We start from the raw sequence: 24,288 nt of genomic DNA on the forward strand, positions 1-24,288 counted from the left end.
TTTTAATAGTTTTAATTATAACTTCCTATTTGAGTTAGTACTTATAAATATCTACGTACTTTAATTTAGTTACTAGCTTAGAGGCTTCGACCGTTATTACCTTAATTGTTTATTTATTATTATAATTGATAATTAGAATAGGATTTATAAGTTTTATAATTAAGCTTTGTATTAAACGTATTGTAAAGATAGTTTCCTTTGTTACGTTTAAGAGGGTAATAAGTTTTATTTTAATCGTTAATGTAGTTACGGTCGTTTATTTAGTAGTTCCTTAATATATTAGACTATTAAAGAGTTTAATTGTGAAATTTTGTAAGTTTTTTCGATTTATAAAATTATTTATAAAGGATATATTTAATGTAATTTGTAGGGTATTATCGCTTTTATAGTATAATGCTATATTTACGGTAGCATATAAATAGTATAATATTTTCTTTATAGCTTTATAATAATTTAAATTAGGGTTATAATTATATTTAGCAAAACGGTTTATAATGAAAGTAATATCCGGTTGCGTTATAACTATTATGTAAAAAATAGAGCCGATTTTGATTTAATACTAGTATATTAATTTGTTAAATACTTTATTTTTGAAGGGTATGAATTTAATATTGGTTATAAGTTACTACGTTATTCTTTTATCGTTTATAAAGCGGTAGATTTTATATAAGTATAATTATTAAAATAGTTAGATCTTTCGTATTCTACGGTTTCGTATAATTTTAATATTTAAAAATGATTATAATTCTTTATTATTAGTAAAATAATATTATTGTTTGAGGTTATTTATATATTTATAAGCTTTTTTACTTTTATTATAGTAGAAGGTAAAAATAATATTATCGACGTAATAGAAGACGAATACGCTATTATTAATGAGAACATAGGGTTTCTCTAAGACCGCCTCGAAATTTATAGTAGTAAATGTATTAATAAATTCGTATTACTAGAGAAGTAGAGAATGTTGTAATTTGTATAATACTTTTATAATTTTTTAATATTTTACTTGGTACTTGGTATCCTAGGAGTATACGTATATAAATTTCTTTATTTATATAAATATTAACGAAAATATTAATAGCGTTGTATTAAATAAATTCGAAGTTAAAACGTACAATTATAGTAATGAGGGTACGAAAGGATCGGCTGGCGAATATAGAGGTATACGTTTTTTATTTTATTTCTTTCTTTTACTAGTCTCTATATATAATAAAATATCTTTTAGTTTTATTAAATTTATTATTTTTAAAGAATTTGTACGTATATATTTATATATAATTAAGTAGTTATTTCACTTTAGTTTTAGGTTCGTCCCTATTGATTTCTATGTAAGTCCTTATTTCTTTATAGTTATTAAAATAGATTTATTCTATTTTTTTAAAGAAGTCCCTAAAGAAGTAGTAGTTAAGAGATTTATAATTTTTTGGCGGTGGTGGTAATTTTTGATAGTAAATAATTTAGAGTTTGTTTGTAAAAATGAGAAAATTGAATTCTTTTTAGGTAATAATTTTATTTTTCTAGGAAAGGTATTTTAATTCTACTTTCATAATTATTTTATTGTAATATTTAGTTGTAAGTTAGTATAATTTTCTTACGTTGAATATAGCCTTCTATAATTTAAAATTATAGTAAATTTTGTTTTTTATACGTTTATTAAAGTAAAATCCTATAAGAAAGGATACGGGTAGTAATATATTAGGAGGAGTAGGGTAATCTTTATTAAAGATAAAGTCGAAGGATATTTTATTAGTGGGTGAGTTTGAGTTCTTTAATTAGGGTGCTAGAGAATTGCGGTCGGTCTCTCTTTTTTAAGGAGTTTAGTTTAATTTTAGTAATAAATTTAGGAAATTATATATTTAAGCGTTTTTAAAATTAATTCGATTACTTATAAAATTTAATATTTTTAGCGTTGGTTGGGATTAGTTGTATTAATTGAGTATTATTGTAAATTTATTAGAGGTAATTTACAAAGATTATATTTCCTTTAGTATTTTTTTAAAGAAAAGGGTATTTTTATTAAATAATACGTTATAAGTATTAATAATTATATTTATAATTAAATTTTATATATAGTAAATTGAGGAAGTTATTTAGTTAATGAAGTATTTTATTTAAGCCTTAGGGTTTATTTTTTCGCGTTTTTATTTTTTTTTCTAGGCAGTAATAATTATTGCGTACGTTTTGTAATTGTAAATACATAGGTATGTTATATTTAATTTATATAGGGACGTTATATTAAAACTGTTTTAGTAAGTAATAAAAATATAAAATTGTTTATAAGGGGATTTTTAATTGTAGAATTATTTGGTTAATTAATTAATAAAGTAGATTATTGCGGAGATAACATTTAGTTATTGATCTTTCGCAGAATATATATTTGTATTTATTATTCGAAATCTCTCTTTAATTATATTTTCCGAACGTTCTACGCTACCGTTTTATATTTAGGTATTTAGAGTAGAGGGCTCTATAATTATACTTTTGAAAGCGAGGAAGCTTTTTACTATTTTAGAATTAATAATTTTAGGCTAGATATTATATTAGACTGCGAATATAGTAAAGAAGTCATTTAAAAAGGAGGTAATAGTTATAACTTTACAGTTTATTATATAATAATTTTAAATATACCCGGTATATTAATAGATGATAAGTATAACGTTAGAATATTTTTAGCGGCTTTTATTATAATTTAGGAAGTCAATAGCGAGGTTTTTTATTAAGTTTATAGCTACGGTTTTGAAATTTTCTATTTAATTTATTATTTTATTTTCAATATTACGTAAGCATTGTAATTTATAATTAAAAAAATTTTAAAGCGGGCCCCTATAATATTATTGAAGTAATTTAATATTTGGGACTTATAATAACCGAGTTGGTAATGTTAAATAATAGCTTCTTTTTTATAGTATTTCCGGCTAATTAACAAATTGAACCGGTTTCGTTTTATAAAGAAAGCAGCTTTCGAAAAGGTTAGAAAAAGGTTTTTAAAGACCGTTTAGTAATAATACGTAGAGAGGCTATAAAAAAGGGAGTTATTCAAGGTGCGTAAATAATTATTTAAGAGTTTTTAGTTTTAATAGAAGTTTTTCTTACGTAAAAGGTAAAGAAATATAAGGTTAGTTATAAAATTTAGGTAAAAGGTTATATTATTAAAGCGAAGTTTTTTAGGTTCTTTTACTCTTTTCATAATAATATTTATATTATTATATCTTTTAATAGGAATATAAAAATCCTTGAACTTAGAATTTATTATTGTATAAGGTATAATAGAAATTAAAAAAAAAAAAACTTTTATTAAATACGTAGAGAGAGCTCCTAAAGTTAAGGATTATACTATTTTTGAGAGGGTAAATATTTAAGCCTTCCCTTATATAGTAAATGATTTTATTAATATTAAAGGTTATTTTATATAAATTATTTTCGTTAAAGAATTAATTATTTTTATTATCGAGGCCGGGAAGAGGCTAAGCGTATTACTTTATTATTTCCTATTTATAGACTTTGATTTCTTTTTTTAATTCTATATTATTTTCAAGGTTTTTTATAACTTTATTTTAAATTTTTTTATTAGGCTTCTATTACGGATTTGCGGCCGTAATTAAAGTGGGGAATATATATTAATATTATTTAATAATATATATACCCTCTTTATATATTTTATAACGAGGGGAATAGTTTTTAGTTTTTATATTATATTTCTTTTATATTAATTATAGGTTCTATTAGGTCGAACGTTTTTATTTTTAATATTATTATCCTACGAGCTATTAAAAGTAATATTTATTTTAAACGCTCCTTTATACCCCTTAACTTTAATTGCGGTAATTAGAAGTCGTTCGTATAAGCTTCTATAACGAAAGTCCCTAAATATAATACGAAAATTAAAGATATTAGTTGTAATCTTTTTACTAAAGAATTTTAAAATTCTGAATACTTAATTAGGACGTACGGGTTTTAAATAATTTAATAAATTTCTAAATTAAATAACGGCCAATTTAATTTCTAAAACTTTATATTGTATAGCGTTAATCATTATTAAGTTCTAATTATCGATCTATTTATTTATTTTATTAAAATTCTTATTAGGTTCGTTTGATAAAGGTTTAATATAGCTGTAATATTATTAATAGGCTTCGATTATAGTATTTTCTTTGTAGTAATTATAAATACTACGGGCCCTAGTATATTATGTAGTAATAGATTCTAAGGGGGTAAAGAAGCTAGCTTTGTAATTTAAGTATATAATTTCCTATATTTACCTTCGAAGGTTAGTATTATTAATTTTAAAAAATTTGTAAGTCTTTTGGCAGTTATTATATATAGCGTTATTGTATTTATATTTTTTAATAGTTAGAAGGGTAAAGTCGGCTAATTAGATAATAATATCAGCTAATGAAATTTTTTCAAATTGGTTGGTAATTTCGGCGGTATTATCGGAATTTTCGTTAGTAGTTATAGAGGTAGCGTTAAAGGTTGCTGGGGCGTAATAGATTAGGAGCCTAATTTCGAGGCGTTAGAAGGTTTTTCGAACTCTTTCAATACGGCGGGTAATTCTAATTTTAAGGGCGTAATTAAAATAATATAGTTTTTAGGGCTTAGTAACGCCTGGTTCGAAGCCTTATAAATAGTTAGTAAAGTTTAGGCCCTTAATATACCTTAGGAATTTATTATTCTATTTATAAAACTTTGAAAAGGTATCGAAGTAAAGTCTGTTAGATTTAAAGGTAGATTCCTTAGATAGGGACATAGTTTCGGTTGTATATATAGTTGTATAAATAGATCTCGTACTTCTGATGTACTCGTATAGTATAAAGATTGCGAATTTAGATTATTAATTGTTAGATTGTACGGTTGTGTAAATATAAAGAATATAGGTAATCGCTATATTAATTGAGTATATAGAGTAGTAAAATTGTATATATAGGTTGGGGGATCCTAGAGTATTAGGAAGGTCTATAGCGCTGTTGGGGTGGCTGGGAGGCTAGTCCTCTTACAGAACCCTCGTCTTACTGGCTAGATATGGCCCACTAAATTGACAGAGAGAGTGGGACTCTGTTTTCTTTTTATCCGGGGAGCCAACGGCTTGGCGACCATGGGCGCTGACCTTGACCCTGGGCTTGTTTCCTGGGGAACTTCCTTGTAGATCTCGTGAGCTCGCGTGAAAAAGGATGAGCTCACCTCAGGTCTCGAGTGTGTGGGCGGAATATCGGATGTTCATGACAGCGATTCGGGACAAAGCGTGGAGACGAAGTGTGTGCTTCTCGCTCATCAACAAGGCCGGAACCGGGACACGCATTGGACGATGGAAGGTGTTTTCTGAACCTGGGAGTGTTGAGACTTGAGACTTCAGTGTGGAGGACAGGATCTATACGAAGTCTGGAAGATGTCGTCTTCTTTTTCTTCCAAATGGTTCAAGTGTTCAGATGCCGTATCCAAGCTGTCGGGTTGGCGAAAAGGGGCAGAGATCAACAACGCCGTCCGTTGTGTATCCTCAAGCGCAACCCTCCGCTTCTCGCTCCTTCATTGTCCGGACTGGCGGAGACAGGGTGACAACCTATTTCCGTATGAGCATTTGAGGTGAGTGGGCATGAAAGTCGAGCATTGATAGGACCCGGATGTGCAGTGCAGTGGTAGGTTGATGCCATGCACTGCAGTGCACCTCTCCATGCTGCGGCCGAGCACGTTGCGGCGTTGTTCCACGGAAAGGGGGAAATGCAGGTACGGTCGAGATAGATTAATTGCGTCAATAGCGGCATCATTCCGGCGCGAGGTTCCGCGACGACGTTCGTGATTCGAATGGCTCATCCAACTCAAAGATGATGCAGCAGGCAGATCGTTCATGTCCTCCTCCCCGGCCAAGTCAATAACTTTTGGTCGAGACTGACTGTCTTTGTTAATGTTAGCACTCGTCAGTCGGCATTGATTCGATTGTTGAGATGTTGTGGAGTGTACGTTTAGAACTTTTCTCAGGTGGATCGCCACACACAAAAACAAGAAGAAAAAGCTGAAGAGAAGAAGAAGAAGAAGGAATGAAAGGAAAGAAAATTTGAGAAACAGATTCTCAAAGGCAACTGGCATGCACGTAAGGCACGACCAGGGGCACGCGTACAATGCTTGCTTCCCAGCATCAGGCAGACATTTACTCGGCATTCGCTCTTTCCATTATTGTCGACCAACGGCTATCTTTCAGACTTCATCTTGGTCAAATTCATGTCATTGTTTACAACAATAAATCCTCCTGGCCTACAGCTAAGTGGGCGGTAGCAATGTTAAGATTGCAGGTTCGGTCAAAGCAATATACGACATCAAGTCTGGGACTGGAGAAAGCTGATAATCGGTGATGTTGCCTCTAGAGGAAGGCATACTCACCGAGCGAGCATAGGAAGACGAGAGATCCAGTACATAGCTGCAAGTATCTCGGTGGTTGACTAATGATGTTCTGGAGTCTGAACATCGGGATTCATCGTCTGAATGCTTCGTGGCAGGTTCCTCTCAGTTTTCTCACGTCCTAGCATACACTCTAACCCAGAGATAGCTGCGCCGGTTGGGAAAGCACTCTGAATGTTTCAAATTATACCATGTCCTGCATGTCTAAACTCCAATAAAAGCATCGCTACAAACTGCTCGATCCCTAGCTCTCCAACCGAACGCCAGTGCCGAACCTCGAAAGCAGACAAAATCAACGCAAAAACGACGCCTGGCCTCATCCACTTCAACCACTCACAGACTTCTTCCCCGTCAAATCCCACCTCCTCACCAACCTCTCAATCTGATCCTGCATATCACAGAAAATCCCAATAGCCTGCCCCAACTTCCTCTCGCTCTCGCCGGCCTCGGCCCTGGTAAACGCCAACCGCCACTGACTCTGGTCCCTGACCAACTCCCTCAACCTAACCGCATCACCAGTCGCGCTCGGGCCCGTAATCGCCGCCGCCGCGCCCACCGTGCCCGCACCCGGCCATCCCGCCGCAGGCGTCGCCTCCAGCTCCGTCAACAGCGGCGGGCTCACCGTGATATGCTTCACCGCTCCCGCCAGTCTCATGACCTCCTCCACGCTGGTAAGCGAAGCAGCCATCACCTGCGTCCGCGTCTGCAGACTCAAGAAACCATGAGCGGCTTCGGCAGCCGAAGCAGAGGAAGCGACTTCATCGCAATACCGCTGCGCAGCACCGCAGAAGAGGGCGGCCCGGTCCTTGTTGGCGTCCGTGTAGGTGGCGTCGAAGTGCACGCGCAGCTCGTTGACGTAGGGGGCTACGTAGCGGCAGCCGGCGTCGACGGCGAGGGCGACTTGCTCCATGCTGAAGACGATGGTTGCTAGGGTGGCGATGGAGTGCCGGTGCTCGAGCTCGCGGCAGGCTTGAAGACCTTCCCATGTGGCGGGGATCTTGATGCACACGCGCGAGGTGTCGAAGTCGGGGGAGAGGTGTTTGACGTGGGCGATGATTCCTAGGTGGGTTCATCAGCAAGGTGATCATCGCGATACCTTGGGGCTTGTATGCTCACTCTCGGCGTTCTTGACGGTTTTCTCGGTGGAATAACACCATTTCGGGTTTGTCTGAATGTGGATGAAGCCGTTCAGGTGAGGAAGGAAGCGCAGAGCGAGGCCAACGGCCAGCAGCTCGGCGGCAAGCTCTTCTACCGTGGCATCGGTTTGCTTTCCAAACATCCAGTGGGCAATGGGAATGATCTCGTCGATCAGACTTTGGTAGATGAGCTTTCCATTGGGGTCGACTTTGGTGATTTCAGCAAGAACAATGGCCTGGGTCGTGTTAGTGATGTTGTTTTCTTCTGTGTCTCACCGAGTGGTTACGCTGACATACCTGATTCGATGTGCAATCCGCAAACGGACCGTATATGCGCGCGACTGTCCAAGCGTGTTATAGTTTGTTACCGGCGGAGATGCGTCTATTTCCTTGTGTTGCTTACCATGGGCATCGAAAGTGTCACAGTCGACTGTGGTCAAGCCACGAAGCTGATTAAGGAGGGAAGCCATCGTGATTGGCGAGTTTTTGTTGTACAGCTTCGGTGTTTTGGGTACAGGAGGGGAGTTGCAGGATAATTGGACAGCGATAAACCGTGTAAAAATATATGAATGGCAAGAACGGATAGAGCAGAATGGGAATGTGAAGTGAAATTCGCATGTTGCCCTGATCTCCCACCGCCTGTTCAGGGACCGTTTGTCCAAGGCCGGGCGATGACGACATAGGCCGATCTATCGCCGGGTAGGGCTGGTAGGGCACCCGCTAATACCTGTTTGGTGTTTCATAATCGGCCACGGGATAAAACAACAAAAAAAGGGGTCAAAAGGGGATAAAAAGGGAAACAATGGAATTGACAAACACAACGATGAAGGGTGGGAAAAGGTAAGAAAAGAAGCAACGAAAAAAAAGATGTTGGAGACTCGGATACCGGGAGTCGAACCCGGGGCTGTTGAGAGAGCAGTCACTCCTGAGAAGTGAGAGTCAACGATGTTACCGCTACACCATACCCGATTGAACTGATATGGTCCGATTTGTTGTTGAAAACAGCTTCAGTTTTAGCACTTATCAAGTCAAGTCCTTCCCGGCAAGGGCAGGCTGAAATCGACCCCAAACCAAATATCAAGACGCGCATCAAGTGACCCAAATCCCTTCAAAAAGAGGGCGACAGATCTACTTCGATATACGCCTTAATCTCCAAATCCATTACATAGCGTTCGGGGTCGATTTCAGCCTGCTGTTGTTCGAAATAATGACTTCGAAGTCAAGAGGAAGGATGGGGAAGAATGGGGATGACCGCCCGCGAGCCGAAGCGTAGATGTCTCGGCGATACTCTCCACTTCAGCCCGTTGTCCCGACGCACTTCAGTACACGCTTCCCGTCGGGTCATGAAACTGCAACCACCCATCCCTTGACCTTGACGGAACGACCTTGCGATCTGAACGTTGACCCCTCAACGTTGCGCTAGGCGCCTAGGTCACCAAGGAGGTCGCAGATGTAGCACAGCCCGCTACAAGGCTGAGAATCCGAAAGTTTGTAGGGTCGTTCCACCGCCCGTTGCAGAGATTAAGCCTCCTGAAAGGATACAGACTGAAACCGAGGAGCTCTTAAGATAAGCGCCGGTTATCGTGCTCGCGGTAGGTTGAATCGTAGAGATGGTGGTGATGTGCCTGGCCGGCAATGCTGTCATGACGCTATCAGGGGCATCAAATGCACGATATTTGAGATCGCCAAACGTACCACGACTAACCTTCAAAAGCATGGACTGACTATTCGAAAAATGTCAACAAATCTAAGACAAGATTGCGCGTGCTTGTGGCGTTTATTTCCGAGAAGGGAGGCGCCGTCAAAAGACGAGAGGTGTCATTGGCAACTTAAACGCCCTCTCCGAGAACCGGCGCTTAAAATGGCATTCAAGCCACCATGAACGCGATGTTACAGCGGGTGAACGTGTAGCTCACAAGGAAAGACGGGAGGTTCCTGTTGAGAGATTTGAAACTCGAGAAATCCTTCACTGTGCTTTCTGCAGTTTGAGAGACTGCGGTCATATGTCGGTCATTCGATATCTGGTGGGGGCTTTTCCGGGGAGATGACAGAATACAACCGTCGTCATTGACGGGGAGTTGATGATTTATATGGGAGAATGAAGAAGATGAACTGGCCCAAGCTCCCGTCCCGTCCTATCGAGAGCAACAGAGCTGGTACCTTCCGCACGGGCCACAACACCTCGCCGGAGGCTTGTCCCGCTGTTTTAGCGTGCCTTGGTGGTGGGCATTAGAGGATGGAAGCGGGACGGCAGGGCATTTGCTTCCTTCCACTTGGCTTGGCCGCCCGCCCGCTGTCTGCCGGCTCCGATTCCCCATTCTCGATTTCTCGGCCAATCTGTAATTCGCCCGGAACGCCAACGCCGACCCCGGTCGCTTCTCCCGATTACCAAGGCGACGGACGATGGCGATTCGAGCCGGCACCTGAAATCTTCTCCCCCGAACGATGCGGCCGCCGACGTCCACCCTCCGACGCAATGTCCTCCTCGACAGAGTCGTGTGTCAACTAGTACCACAGAGCAGGTTGCCCGGTACACTTAGGACTCTTATCACAAGTTCACGCGCCTCAGCCTCTATCCCTTCACAACGCCTCAAGGCCGGCTATTTCGTCTCCAATGCCTTTCTCCCCCGCGTTAAGGCCAATGGCATCCACGACTCGGCCAGCTCCCAACGGAGCAGCACGGTAGCTTCCAGCACATCAACAACAGCCGATACCACCGACGGGTCGAGCTCTACAACGCAACCGACGACATCCACCGACCTACCACCGGTCGATAATAACCTCCTCCCCCACCGGCGCCGACAAGCCCAACGAAAAGCCGCAGCGGCCGCCGCCGCCGCAGCAGAAGCATCACAATCTAGCGACACACCAACACCCCTCATAAACCCCGACGCCCCCACCGCCGACCTAGCACCCGATGCCTCCTCGCAGCTCGCCGCCGCCGCCGCCTCCGCGCCCGCCGACTCCTTCAAGCGCCGTCTCTCCTCGCTCCTGTCGCTCTCCAAGCCGCGCCTAACCGTGCTCGTCGTTTTGTCGGCCATGGTCCCCTACGCCTTATACCCGGTCCCCTCCTTCCTGACCTCCTCCGCGCTCGACACCTCGCTCGCCCCCTCCCTCTCCCCCTTGACCCTCTTGTTCCTCACCACCGGCACCACCTTGTGCTCAGCATCCGCCAACGCGCTCAACATGCTCTACGAGCCCGACACCGACTCCAAGATGACGCGCACGCGCACGCGCCCTCTCGTCCGGCGCCTGCTCACCACCAAAGCCGCCGTCTTCTTCGCCGTCGGCTGCGGCCTGGCCGGCACGCTGGCGTTATACTTTGGCGTCAACCCGACCGTCTCCTTCCTGGGCGCCGCCAACATTGCCCTCTACGCGGGCGCTTACACGCCGCTCAAACGCATCAGCGCCGTCAACACGTGGGTAGGCGCCATCGTGGGCGGCATCCCCCCGCTCATGGGCTGGGCCGCGGCCGCGGGCGAATCCGCCACGGGCGACGGCACGTGGCGCGAGCTCTTGTTCGCCTCGGACGGTAGTTCGTTGGGAGGTTGGTTATTCGCCGGTCTGCTTTTTGCTTGGCAATTCCCGCACTTCATGCCTCTCTCGTGGGGCATCAGACACGAGTATAAAGCTGCTGGTCTGCGCATGCTGGCGTGGACGAACCCGGCAAGAAATGGGCGCGTGGCGCTGCGGTATAGCCTTGCTTTTATCCCGCTTTGTGTCGGGCTCAGCGCCACGGGCGTGACCGAGTGGAGCTTTGCGGTGACGAGTTTGCCGGTTAATGCGTGGTTGGTTTGGGAGGCCATCAAGTTTTGGAGACTGGAAGGTCATAAGGGGAGTGCGAGGGGATTGTTTTGGGCTAGTGTGTGGCATTTGCCGGTCATTATGGTGTTGGCGCTGGCGCAGAAGAAGGGGATGTGGGGGAGGGTTTGGAGGAGTGTGTTTGGGGAGCCGGAGGAGGAAGAGGGGGAATGGGTGTATGAGGATGAGGAGGAGGATGTTGCAAAGGCTGTTGTGAAGAAGTAGATGTTTTTGTAACGTGTTTTTGTACGTGTGTATGTGTGGTTTGGGAATCTTGGCTCATTGGTATAAACGGTCTTTTAAAAGAAGCACATCATTGTTGAAGGATTGCAACTGTATAAATAAGAATGTTGTATAGTACTTGCACAAAATGGATGGAAAGCAAAGATAGTAAAGCAAGAGTGTGCGTTATGTGGCTTTTGTGTGTATCTGTATCAATACAATGGTTTGCATCATGGGGGTTTGAATGGCAAGATAAATAACGCGCTTACTATATAAAAAAACTTGGCTGGAAGGGACGAGGACAAGGAGATGATGGCTGGAAGACCAATGCTTGAATCTATACTTGGTGGCATTCCTTTTCATCAATATTCTGAAATCTTTCCTTGCCATGATTCTTGACACCATTATCAATACTGTTCGACGCCGTCCTGTCTATGCATCCCATGCTGTCTGTACCCTTATGCCGTCTTTCCCTTTACCGATGGTTGTGTGGTTAAAACGATGATGAAATCAACAGGAAGTGCATACCGATCATTACGAAAAAGATTTGAGTTCAAAAGACAGGGGCAGAGAAAAGAGGAGAAGATGGCGTTGTGAACGCTCTCGCCTGGAAATGCCGATGAGTGATTGTGACGTGGAAGAGACAACAAGAGGGTTGGATGCATCAAGGGAGGAAGCCGTAGAAAGACAGAGAGAGAGAATTGGGGGAATTCAGAGACGCCAATAGTGAAACCATTTCTCCAAAACGATGCAAACTGCAACAATGAAAAGACCGATGTATGAGATAGCGATAATATAGACCGTAAAGGTAGGCAAACGAGCATATCGAGCAGAAAATGCATTAATGACAGAGAGAGTGCCCTACTTCGGGACTTCGCATACCCAACGACACCCTTGAACTCCGTTCGCAAGTGGCACCGGAAACGCCTAGAGAAACAGCCCATAAAGAAATACAGAAAACCAGAAAACCAGTGAAAAACAAGTACCAACAGAACGCCATGTTGTGCACGACTGGGTGTAACGAGTGTAATAGCCCCAGTAAGAACCTCCAATGCCCCTTCCCAAACCGAACCAAGACAAGATGAAAGACGAGAGATGATACAATGACCCGAGGAGACATTAAGGAGTGTAGAGAGACGGGGTTAGAAAGAAAAGGTGGTCGTGAATGACAGCCTCAGTTGGCATCACGTCCCGATCCACGATTGATGATATTGTTGATACCCATATCACCCACACTAGGCAGACGATTACCATGACCCATGTAGGGACTTGTCCCCTGGCTTGAGCCGCCGTGGTGGGCATATCCGGTCGTACCCGTGCTTGACACGCTATTGCTGTAGCCGTGGTGGGGCTGGTAGCCGTAGTTCTGATAGCTGCTCTGGGCGAAAGCCTGGTGAGACGGCGTGCCTCCGCTGCCGGTGCTGCCACCGGAAGTAGAGTGTGCACCGTGGATGGAACCAGAGGGCTCGGGGCTGCTGTAGTCGTCCACATCGTCGTCATCAATGGGGGTCAGACCGATTCCCGAGATGCCGCTGTCATCGTCATATCCTGATGAGGATTGGCCGTTTGCCAGGCGTTCTTTCCGGCTATACGAGCGAGCGTGGGACTGGATGTTCTTGAGGCCGTTGGACATGCACTGTTGCAGGTTTGTGTTAGAATTTATCCGATACAACTAGATGAGATATGAAAGAAAACATACCTGGGCCTCAACAACGTGCCACTTCTCACCACACCGATCAGCCAAAGGCTTCCAGATCTCCTTGCGCATGCTCATGTATTCCTTACTGAGACGTTCAAGTTTGAGACTGTCGAAATCGGTCTGACCCCGGCGTTCCATCAACCGCTCATGCCGCTTTCGGCAGGCATTGCCCGTCTTGTTTGGGAAGGCCTCGCGTTGGATCTGGTTCCAATTCTTGCCCATGGCACGGAGGGCGAGCAGTGCCCTGTCATCGTCCTGGTTCCACGCGCCAGAAGAGGCGCGATGCTGTGCCGGTAGAGGTCCGCCCACGGGTCCTCCCATGGTGGCAGTGGGAATCTGCATCGAAGATACTGCGCTGACGGCATAGGGGTCGTATGAAGGCATGGCCATCTGAGGAGCAGCCGCTGTTGTGGAAAGATCTCCATAGTAGGAGACCTGACGAGGTTGCTGATAGTATGACATGGTTGAAGCGGACTGGCTAAGAGAAACTGGGATATGTTGATATTGGTGGTGGTGATGGGCCGATGTTCGGGACAAATCAGGCATGATGTATAAAGATGTGTCGAATGGTAATTCTCTTGTTCCCTACTACCGGGAAGTAGAGAGGAGATGGAGAGATAAAAATGAAGTGACGAAATAGAGACGGAGCCGAAACGTCGAGTGTCGGTTTGATTAGGTGATTACCTATTAGACGGGGAAGAGATGGTATTCGATAGGTAACAGGTAGAAGAGACTTGATGTATAAAAATGAAGACGGCTCGTATCAAACGATGCTGATCAAGGAGACAGATGGTGATAAGGAAACCGAGACCCCGAAAAGGAAATGAGACCTAGGAAATAAGAAGAGAGGAGAAATGCTGGTGATGATGAACTTGTTGGGCTTGATCCAGGTCAGATGGGTTTAGGATAGGAGCAGAGGCCCGACTTATAACTGAGATGACCTCCACCTCCACGTCGACACAGAAGTGAATCCACCGGCCTAGTGTAGATTCGGCCAGGGAGGGCCATGGCTGCGGGTAGAGATGTAACTCTAGCATGGCTGCCGGGTTGGAAGATCTGAAACAAGGGTAGAGAAAGAGACGGAGGGCGGATTTCTGATGTTGAAACCGAACGTGTGTATCCAAACGAGCGAATATCGCCGGCAGCGGCCTCTGCTAATGGCTGGAGGGTTTCGGCATGGCGTTCTTCTGGAGATGGGCGGCTACGAGAGTAGGCCCTTTTGGAGTGGAGACTTGTTGTCGTCAAAAGGAGATTGCTGGTTGGACGGCGGCTAATGCCCTATGGGGGAGCTTGGGGCTGAGCAGGGGTGTTTACATGGGGATGTGTACATTTGAAGGTTTGAGAACTGGACATTCCCCAGATCCCAAGACTCGAAAAACAAAGCAAAAGTTGAGAGCAGATGAAGAATATGAGCCCGCCAAAGCAGCCCAGCTTGAATCGTCGATTGACCCGACCTTGAATCCCAACGACATGACTCTCAAAGATGTCCGCTCTCGTAGAAGTACCAACAGCGTAACGGTTCGATCGCTTGACCAATGGCAACACGGCAACCATTGGACGCACTACGCCGCAAATCTGAAGGATAGGCGAGACAGTTTGCGGTTCGCAGGACTAGACGCAGGTACCGTTACGCCATCAGGATCACCACTACATCGACGGGGGTTCGAGCCAGGACGGAGATGACCCAATGGGAAAGACTGAGGGAATCGTTTGGCGGAAGCGGAAAGAGACGCACGCTTGTGGAGTGTCAAAAATAGCCGAAGAAGCGGAAGGGATGCTGTCCTCCGTCTAACAGATAACCGCCAGCCTTGTGCGATTCTCAAGCCCTGAAGATATCGAGATATGTCTCGCCTCACGGTCCGTGTTCTGGAAAATCACAAAGACTGTGAATACGGCAATGACTTTGCGGATGAAACTCGATTAAAAAGGGTATTGGATGTGAGTGTTTTGGGCAAGCAGAGACCAAGCCCTACGGGGCATGTCAGAGATGGATGGAATGGCCTCGCGATGCGACCAACAGTCTGAGGGACGCAGAACGGGCCGCCGCCCGCCATGGCAAGCAGCAGTCAAAGAAGGGCCAACAAGGTTAACCCATCTGCCGAGCACCTGAACAGACCCGGCAGAATGGAACTGGATGAGAATGAGTTTAGGTAGACGCTCAATGGTAGGGTAACATAGACCGACTGTGTTAACAAGATGAAGTTTGAAGCTGTCGAATTCCCGCTTGAGCGTCAATGATGTTGTAGTACCCAAACCTCCAAGGGATCAGCGTGGGATTTTGGCCGCCAACAAGGGGCAACAGATGCAGCAAGCATCGGGATAGCGGGATACTGTGTGAGCAGGAGTAGCATCGCGTTGGCTTTGCCGCGATGTGTTTGCATGTTCAACCGAATGGAGTGCAGGTCGCAGAAAGTCAACTTCAAACCCGCCCCCACAGTCAACAACAATGGAGTTTGGAAGTCGGAGAATGCCGCGCCTTGACGGCCACTCATGGTGAACGAGGTGCGTACGGTATTGAGAGACTGTATGTTGTAGACGTACCTTTTCAGAAGTAGAGACAAGATGAAACAGGAAGACGAGTTTGACGGAGATTGAGGTGTCGCTGGATTGGCTCGAGTTCAATGACGGCGGCTCGACATCATAGCGGTCGTTCCCGCCCTCCATGACACTTGCCTGATTTGGCTTGAGAATCGCATTGAGAAATTTGAATCGCCCACCGAGAGAAAAAAAACCAACTCAACAGGCGCGCGTCAAAAAGAGGGAGGAGCGACAGTGCCGTGACTGCACCATGGCGCCATGGCAATTTCGCAGCGCAGCGTCACAGTCGCAGTGGTCGTCGATCTGGGGAACACTCAGAGAAAGGAGGAAAGAGCCAAGGTGGGGGGCTGATCTTCGTCTACCCGAGGGTGGCACGTGCACTCTCTGCCAGACGCCAGCAACCTAACAGATTCTTGAACTGTTCTTGATCAGCTCTGTTTCATTGAGTTAAGACTGTGTTGTGTTTCTGACAGGATTGGCGCTGTGAGGATAAGAAAACACTAACAGATAGTATCTGAATGCATCTTCACCGTACTACAGTTAACGATCCATGTTTCGCAGCCGCGAGACCTGCGTCTTTTGCGGGCCACAGCGCTTTCCCACCTCTCCATGTCAATTGCTCGTCCCGCTCATTTCACGGAACTCTTCGCTTCATTCTGGCCACCGTCACCGACCGAAATCCCCGAAATCAACATCAACCGCCAGCGATCGCCACGTCCATGGTTTACTTGGGCTCCTGCGGCAACAAGTGTCCACTGGAGCGCTATCCTTCATCCGCATCGACAATGGATTTTGTCCGAATATACTCAAGACAAACGAGCCTTAATTCTCCGCCGTACCCGTTTCTCATCCACATCTTGATGATTAGGTGTGCGATATTAAAGCCAGTTGGCCCCAAGGTGCTCTTGTTGGCTTCCCTTGCCGCTTCAACTGCCGTGAACAAAGCTGATCGGGGGACTCTACTGCGGCTCAGCTGCTGAAGAGATAGCGACGGCGTCCAAACCCGTTCGCTTCCACAAGACTTATCCGCCGGTGTGTACCCGATAGCAAGTGCTATCACGGGTCCTAGACCCACGTTTACATGTACGGGATCCTGTCAGCTTGTCGTTTGTGATGGCTGGACCCGGGTTGGCGGAATCATGAACCCTTGGTGTACGTTGAAGGCGTTGTTGCATGGCCGTGTTGTTACATTGCTAGTTACCACACACGGGACCAACCACCACACCAATATCGTGCAGGATGCCCAACGACAAGCTACAGCCCCCGCAATCTTCAAGGCAAAAGTCAAATCTTGATACATCAGCGACCTATGCGCTAGCTGGGAGTGTGGGAGAAGCTTTGTGCGACAAGTGTCGACGGGTAGCCATCCAGAGCCATCAGACCGAAGCTAAGCTTTTTAACCGTTACGCTAACGCTCCCCGCAAAACTATTGTTCGACACCATCACGACTCCCATGTGAATGGGACAAAGATTCGATACACAATGGCCCGAGAATATTCTCTCACACGTTCCGACCAATGGGCAGTTTACATAATCCGGGTACCATGGACCAATGAGCCTTGCTTGGGATATATCAACCTGCTATTCAGGCTAATTTGAAAGCCACACACCAGCTTCCCCAGCCGGCGCCCTTCTGATACGCCGTTTCTGGAGCAGATCTGCACCATGGACGTTGGCCTTCACTGACATCCCCGCCTTGGGTACAGCACGGAAAGCATGCAGAAGCACCCATGTCGATGGGATTATCACCCGGTCTACCCTTCATCTTCCCCCGGAGTGGTGTTGACAGTGTGGTTGGAGGGTTACAGTCCCTCGGCATGGAAAAGACCGACCACTACAATGCGTGTGGTGCGGTTCAATATGATGCGCACCGGTAATATCACACGCTTGCGAAAGAGTAAGTTATAATACTGTGATGGATTCTCTTCCGGTTCTAGACTGGCGCGTTGATGCAGGGCTTGTGACACGCTCAGGGTCTCTACCACAAGCCGGGCTCAGTGTTCCATTGACATTAAATAGTCCCCAGTCGCCTCTCGCCGAATTGTGGTTTATTTCTTGCTATCAGCCTTACCACCAGTACCATCGGTCTTCGTCATTATTACTCTCTTGTCCTCGTCAGCAGGCTTGTCTCATTGTCACTATTCCAGGGTCTTTTCCTCCATCAACGTATATGCGGCTATAAGAGACAAGCAAACGTCAACTTCTAGTCAAGATGGGCGGCGGAGGCGGCTCCGGCGCAGCCGGCTTTTATGATGCTGCTCTGCAGAGACGTGAGGCCATGATGGGGAAGAGTGGTCCTGCAGCGCTTGTCAAGAACTTCCGAGTCTTCTCTATTGCCTGCTTCGCCTGTATCGGCGGTGTTCTCTATGGGTACAACCAAGGAATGTTCTCGGGTGTGCTCGCCATGCCAGCCTTCCAGAAACGTGAGTTGCTATCCTTGAACCCTTGGATGCCCAAGAATGTTGCTAATATCACTGATGAACGTCGAACAGACATGGGCGAATATGATCCGATAGACCCCAATGCGAGTCAGACGAAGAAGGGCTGGCTAACCGCAATTCTTGAGCTTGGTGCCTGGCTCGGCACGCTTTTGTCTGGGTTTATGGCAGAGGTGCTCTCGAGAAAGTACGGCGTGCTAGTGGCGTGCTTGGTTTTCATGCTGGGTGTGGTCATCCAAGCTACGTCTATCTCCGGAGGACATGAGACCATCCTTGCCGGACGCTTCATCACGTAGGTTGCGCCGGATCATTCTTGAAGCGTTCATCAGCCCCTACTAACTCGTCACTACTCAACAGGGGTATGGGCGTCGGATCTTTGGCCATGATCGTTCCCATCTACAACTCGGAAGTTGCACCACCTGAGGTCCGTGGATCCCTCGTTGCTCTTCAGCAGCTGGCTATCTGCTTCGGTATCATGATCAGCTTCTGGATCGACTAGTAAGTCTCCTTTAAATTCGACTTCTGTCAAAACATGAGATCGCTGACACCTGATATCACGCAGCGGAACCAACTATATCGGCGGTACCAAACTCGAGACCCAATCCGACGCCGCCTGGCTTGTACCCATTTGCCTGCAACTTGCCCCAGCCCTCATACTTTTCTTTGGCATGATGTTTATGCCATTCTCCCCACGTTGGCTGATCCACCACGGCCGCGAGGCGGAAGCTCGGAAGGTACTCTCAAACCTTCGCGGTCTATCCCAAGACCATGAGCTTGTCGAGCTCGAGTTCCTCGAGATCAAGGCCCAATCTCTTTTTGAGAAACGCAGCGTTGCCGAATTATTCCCAGAGTTGCGAGAGCAGACCGCCTGGAATATCTTTAAGCTCCAGTTTGTGGCCATCAAGAAGCTCTTCCAGACGAAAGCCATGTTTCGACGCGTTATCGTTGCGACCGTCACCATGTTCTTCCAGCAGTGGTCCGGCATCAATGCGGTTCTCTACTACGCCCCGCAAATCTTCAAGCAGCTTGGACTTGGCGATAACACAACCTCACTCCTGGCCACGGGAGTAGTAGGAATTGTCATGTTTATCGCCACGGTTCCTGCAGTGCTGTGGATCGACCGTGTTGGTCGCAAGCCCGTGCTTACTATCGGTGCACTCGGGATGGCTACTTGCCATATCATCATCGCTGTCATCGTTGCCAAGAACATCGACCAATGGGAAACTCATAAAGCTGCTGGCTGGGCTGCTGTAGCCATGGTATGGCTGTTCGTCATTCATTTTGGATACTCATGGGGTCCTTGTGCCTGGATCATCGTTGCTGAGATCTGGCCATTGAGCACGAGACCATATGGTGTCGCACTTGGAGCTTCGAGCAACTGGATGAACAACTTTATCGTTGGTCAGGTCACGCCGGATATGTTAAACGCGATCCCGTACGGAACGTATATCATCTTCGGGGTGTTGACGTATATGGGTGCCGCCTTTATTTGGTTCTTTGTGCCGGAAACGAAGAGATTGACCTTGGAGGAAATGGTGAGTGCCTTCCATGCCATTTTGCTATGCTGTTCTGATTTGCACTTATTCCGTTACATTAACTAATTCGATCTTCACAGGACATCATCTTCGGATCCGAAGGCACTGCACAAGCCGACAATGAGCGCATGGAGGAGATCAATGCTGAAATTGGCCTTACCCAATTCTTGCGAGGTGATAGCGGTGCCAACCACGGTGCTGCTACGGGAAGCGATACTGGTTATGGTGCGGAGAAGGAGAAGGGCGAACACTATGCTGAGCATGTCTAAGTCACCGAAATCACTGCCGCAGTCTCTCGCTCTCTGAGCTCACATTTCACATGATGCACAGCATCAATCTTTGGGAATGATATGGTCTTTCCCCTTGTGAGCGTTAGGGCAGATAGAGAGAGATAGACGACTACTAATAACAACAGAAACTCCTGACACCGAAAATATGAGATTTCTTCTCGTATCCAAGGAAGCTGTTCGTCCATCTTTACTTAACTGTGGCCCATACCACGAAGTTTGGATAAATAAACAGCACGTACCGCAAATGTGCTCGGGTGCTGCAGGTCGTTTATGTCCGCACTGAGTGCACGGGCGTCTGGTGTAAGGGAGATGGCTGTATGCCGTGTAGTCTGTGGGTGTTGGTGATGAACTAGGCTAGGTCTGGGCCAGGAACCTGGCTGGCTGGAAATACAGATATACCCGAGGTATCCTCCCTATGTCCTATCTACTATGTACCTACCTCTTCCTGGGTTGGTACGTACTGGGCAGGTGCCATGGCCTTTGGTTCATCTGACGTTTCAGTGACGTTCACTGACTCGTTCACGAGCTGGAAACCCACAAGACGAACGTTCAAGTGACGTTATGTCAAGTCAAATAACTCCCATTAGCTCGCTCTCTTCTAATACTTACTCCAGCCATTTCTTTTCCCCTTGATTGTATCAGCCAAGGTTCTCGAAGCTCTCTCTGGCTCATGTCCTTCACCCGCGCTCGTACCCAACTTATACCCTCGACGAGACTTCTCACATCAACAATCCTCATCCGATCCTCTTTTCACAGAATACCTTTACCTTCCTTCTCAACAACCTCCAAAATGGGTGCCCTCACCGAAATCCTCGAATTCCCCTTCCGCCGCGCCTCCGGCCTCGACCCGCCTCCCGAATTCGCCCGCCTCCGCAAGATCGACCCGGTGACCCAGGTCCGACTCTTCGACGGCAGCCTCGCCTGGTTGGTGACCAAGTACTACGACGTCTGCCAGGTGGCCACGGACGAGCGGCTGTCCAAGGAGCGGACGAGGCCCGGCTTCCCGGAGCTCGCCGCGGGCGGGAAAGAGGCGGCCAAAAACCGGGCCACGTTTGTAGACATGGATCCGCCCAAGCACATGCAGTATCGCGGCATGGTCCAACCGATTTTCGACATTGAACATGTCAAGGAGCTGGAGCCGTACATCCAGAAGACGGTGGAGGACTTGTTGGAGAGGATGAAGAGTAAGGGATGTGAGGGCGGCCCGGTGGATTTGGTGCAGAACTTTGCGCTGCCGGTGCCTTCCTATGTGAGTTCTGGATGTCTGTCTATTTGGAGGACAACAACACTCATGAAGTTTGCGCAGATCATCTATACCATCCTCGGCGTCCCCTTTGAGGACCTCGAGTTTCTGACTCAGCAGAACTCGATCCGTACGAACGGAAGTTCGACAGCGCGAGAGGCATCTGCTGCTAATCAGTACGTTTTGCTTGTCTTCTGGGGTTAGCCATTTGGAGACATATGTGACTGATATCATCCCAGGGAGCTCCTCAACTACCTCCGTCGCCTAGCCGAAGAGCGTCTGGAGGAGCCCAAGGATGACCTGATCAGCAAGCTCATGACCGAGCAAGTTAAGACCGGCAAGCTCGACATGACCGATGCCGTTCAGATGGCCTTCCTCCATCTAGTGGCCGGCAATGCCACCATGGTGAACATGATCGCCTTGGTTCGTTTTTGATCCCGTTCTGCCCATATACACCCCATAATCTTCATTTCATGCCCGCTTGTAACTCCCACTCTCTAACTTGTCCACCCAGGGCATCGTAACCCTCTTCCAAAACCCCTCCCAACTCGAAGAACTCAAGCGCGACCCTTCCCTCGTCCCCGCCTTCGTCGAAGAGCTCAGCCGATTCCACACCTCCTCGGCCATGGCCATCCGCCGCGTCGCCAAGGAGGACCTCGAGATCGGCGGCAAGACCATCAAGGAGGGCGAGGGCGTCATCGGCTCCAACCTGTCGGCTAACCGCGATGAGGAGGTGTTCAAGGACGCCGACAAGTTCGACATGCATCGCGAGTGGCCTGAGAGGGAGTTGGGCTTTGGGTGGGGAGACCATAGGTGTATTGCGGAGTTTTTGGCGAAGGCCGAGATGAAGGCTGTTTTTGGTGAGTTCGATTCTTTTGTGATTTGAGTACTGACTGGCTCGGGTGAAGTCTGGTAGTGGAAGGCGTGAGTACTTATACGGAAAGTGATTGCTGACGGACTGACTTGGGCGTTGATTAGGAACTATTTTCAAGAAGTTGCCGAATCTGAAGATTGCGGTGCCTTTTGACAAGATTGAGTACACGCCGCTTGATCGCGATGTTGGAATTGTCAAGCTGCCTGTTACTTGGTAAGTTGGAGAGCCGGAGTCGATCAATACAAAGTGGGTTGTATGTAATGTAATCGCGGAGTGTCTGTATATGAGGTAGAACTTGAACTCGTTGGATGCGCTTTCCCTTTACCAATGATGAAGCCCTCGGACTCTGCCTACACTCCTTCCTTTGTCACTCAAAGCTTCCATCAAATGCATCCGTGTTCATGTTGTGTTATCTGACGTGACCGATACCTTGGCACTCCATCGAGGCAGTTACCCCATGCGGAACGGGCCGAGACTAAGACGGTGATGCCCGAGGTGAGTGACTCACTTCCAACACAACCACATTTTGATGATGAGTCAAGAAGAAGCAGGAAAGAAACAATAAAAGACACCCAAGTAAACAAAGCACTATCATAGATTTCTCCACGCTCTTCCATCCAACCCAACCAGCCCAGAACCATGGCTGCCGCCGATTCAACTCCCCGCCCCGAAACTGTCCTCGTAACAGGGTCATCCGGCCATCTCGGCCGGGCCCTCATGCTCTCCCTCCCTTCATATGGCTACACACCAATCGGCATCGACATCAAGCCCAGCTCAACCGCCACCTTCATCGGCTCCTTCGGCGACGCCTCCCTGCTGCAAAACCTCTTCTCCCCCAGCTGGCTTCGCGCCCAGTCTGCAATCTCTTCTTCTTCCCACCCCAACATCGAGCCCATCTCGCACATCATCCACTGCGCAACGCTGCACAAACCGCACATCGAGTCCCATACCAAAGCGCAGTTCGTGCAAACAAACATCGCTGATACGCTTACGTTGCTTGAGGCGGCTGCTGCTACTACCACTACCACTTTCAACTCGGATTCGGACTCAAACTCGGAAACAACAACCACCATTAAATCATTCACCTACATCTCCACAACCTCCACCTTCGGCCGTTCCCTCTCCCCCCTCTCCTCCTCCGTCCCAGGCGCTCCATTAAAGCCAGCAGCCCACATAACCGAACAAACCCCCTGCCTCCCCAAGAATATTTACGGCCTCACCAAGTCCAGCGCCGAAGATCTGTGCTACCTCATCTCTTCTCAGTCTTCACTACCAGTAATAGTCCTCAAAACCTCCCGCTTTTTCCCAGAGGAAGACGACGACGCGGACAGAAGGAACATGTTGGGAGACGAAAACCTCAAGCTTTGCGAACTGGCTTACAGGAGGGTGGACATAGCCGACATAGTCTCCGCTTGCATCGCCTCCATGAGAGCCCAGACTCGAACCGACAACAACACCAGGATCAACTTCGGGAAGTACATCATCTCCGGGCCGTCACCCTTTTTGGACTTGCCACCGGAGGATTGGGAAAAGTTAAACACTTCTTCCTCTTCCGGTCCCGACGGAGCAAATGGAGCAGGAGCATCAGAGAAGGTGTTTGCCGAAGTGGCGGAGAGGTTATGTCCGGGCATTTCGGGAGTGATGATGAAACAAAAAGGGTGGAAGTGGTTAAGCAGGGTGGATAGGGTTTATGATTCGCGGTTGGCAATGGAGGAGATTGCAAGAGGGGGATTGGGGTGGAAGCCGGAGTGGACTTTCCAGAGGGCGCTGGAGAGGATCAAAAGGGGGGAGGAGTGGAGGAGTAAGTTGACGGGGGAGGTCGGGAAGTTGGGGTATCATGATAGGGTTTGGGGGGTTTATACTACTGAGTGAGAGAGAGGGAGTGTTGAAGGCTCGAGACGGGGAGCAAATGAAAGGGTGCTGGGTATCGTGAGTGCAAGATGAGATGAGGTAGAAAAAGGGGGTGGCCCGTGCGTTAAAGAGGACATCTGGATGTAAACAAATGGAGGAGACATGGCACTCGAAGCAAGGAGTAGGTAGTAGGTGCTAACTGTCTGTGTATCAAATCCCACTGAAATAATAGCTATGAAAACCTTGAACGTGCGAAAAAAGAAACGTAACTAAG

General features: G+C 46.8%; 6 protein-coding genes and 1 non-coding gene across 7 annotated transcripts; 4 read left to right on the top strand and 3 right to left on the bottom strand.

Annotated features, from left to right (window-relative positions):
• Nucleotides 1–6,556: 6,556 nt before the first annotated feature.
• B0H65DRAFT_158103 (uncharacterized protein) lies at nt 6,557–8,417 on the bottom strand. Its single transcript, XM_062821193.1, has 4 exons — nt 7,927–8,417; nt 7,821–7,864; nt 7,504–7,759; nt 6,557–7,446 (listed from the first exon to the last, which is right to left on the bottom strand). The coding sequence occupies exons 1-4, from the start codon at nt 7,991–7,993 to the stop codon at nt 6,713–6,715; spliced, it is 1,101 nt and encodes a 366-aa protein (XP_062682958.1). The 5' UTR covers nt 7,994–8,417; the 3' UTR covers nt 6,557–6,712.
• B0H65DRAFT_t206 lies at nt 8,401–8,492 on the bottom strand. The gene has a single exon. It is a non-coding gene; the product is annotated as a tRNA-Glu (tRNA).
• A 1,164-nt stretch (nt 8,493–9,656) lies between these two features.
• On the top strand, nt 9,657–11,777 carry B0H65DRAFT_158113 (UbiA prenyltransferase family-domain-containing protein). Its single transcript, XM_062821194.1, has one exon. The coding sequence runs from the start codon at nt 9,969–9,971 to the stop codon at nt 11,547–11,549; it is 1,581 nt and encodes a 526-aa protein (XP_062682959.1). The 5' UTR covers nt 9,657–9,968; the 3' UTR covers nt 11,550–11,777.
• A 943-nt stretch (nt 11,778–12,720) lies between these two features.
• Nucleotides 12,721–13,707, bottom strand: B0H65DRAFT_507867 (uncharacterized protein; the record flags this gene model as incomplete). Its single annotated transcript, XM_062828178.1, has 2 exons — nt 12,721–13,182; nt 13,246–13,707. 2 exons carry the CDS (start codon nt 13,705–13,707, stop codon nt 12,721–12,723), a joined length of 924 nt encoding a protein of 307 aa, XP_062682960.1.
• Nucleotides 13,708–17,689: 3,982 nt separating this feature from the next.
• On the top strand, nt 17,690–20,371 carry B0H65DRAFT_158167 (general substrate transporter). Its single transcript, XM_062821196.1, has 5 exons — nt 17,690–18,206; nt 18,276–18,513; nt 18,579–18,719; nt 18,784–19,756; nt 19,837–20,371. Exons 1-5 carry the CDS (start codon nt 17,996–17,998, stop codon nt 20,023–20,025), a joined length of 1,752 nt encoding a protein of 583 aa, XP_062682961.1. The 5' UTR covers nt 17,690–17,995; the 3' UTR covers nt 20,026–20,371.
• B0H65DRAFT_158162 (cytochrome P450) lies at nt 20,372–22,463 on the top strand. Its single transcript, XM_062821195.1, has 5 exons — nt 20,372–21,295; nt 21,353–21,465; nt 21,529–21,712; nt 21,804–22,149; nt 22,268–22,463. Exons 1-5 carry the CDS (start codon nt 20,717–20,719, stop codon nt 22,378–22,380), a joined length of 1,335 nt encoding a protein of 444 aa, XP_062682962.1. The 5' UTR covers nt 20,372–20,716; the 3' UTR covers nt 22,381–22,463.
• A 292-nt stretch (nt 22,464–22,755) lies between these two features.
• Nucleotides 22,756–24,260, top strand: B0H65DRAFT_587779 (uncharacterized protein). Its single transcript, XM_062830991.1, has one exon. It carries the CDS (start codon nt 22,803–22,805, stop codon nt 24,033–24,035), a length of 1,233 nt encoding a protein of 410 aa, XP_062682963.1. The 5' UTR covers nt 22,756–22,802; the 3' UTR covers nt 24,036–24,260.
• Nucleotides 24,261–24,288: the final 28 nt, after the last annotated feature.

The sequence above is a fragment of the Neurospora tetraspora genome, assembly GCF_033439725.1.
Source record: "Neurospora tetraspora strain CBS 560.94 chromosome Unknown B0H65scaffold_3, whole genome shotgun sequence".
Classification (NCBI taxonomy): domain Eukaryota; kingdom Fungi; phylum Ascomycota; class Sordariomycetes; order Sordariales; family Sordariaceae; genus Neurospora; species Neurospora tetraspora.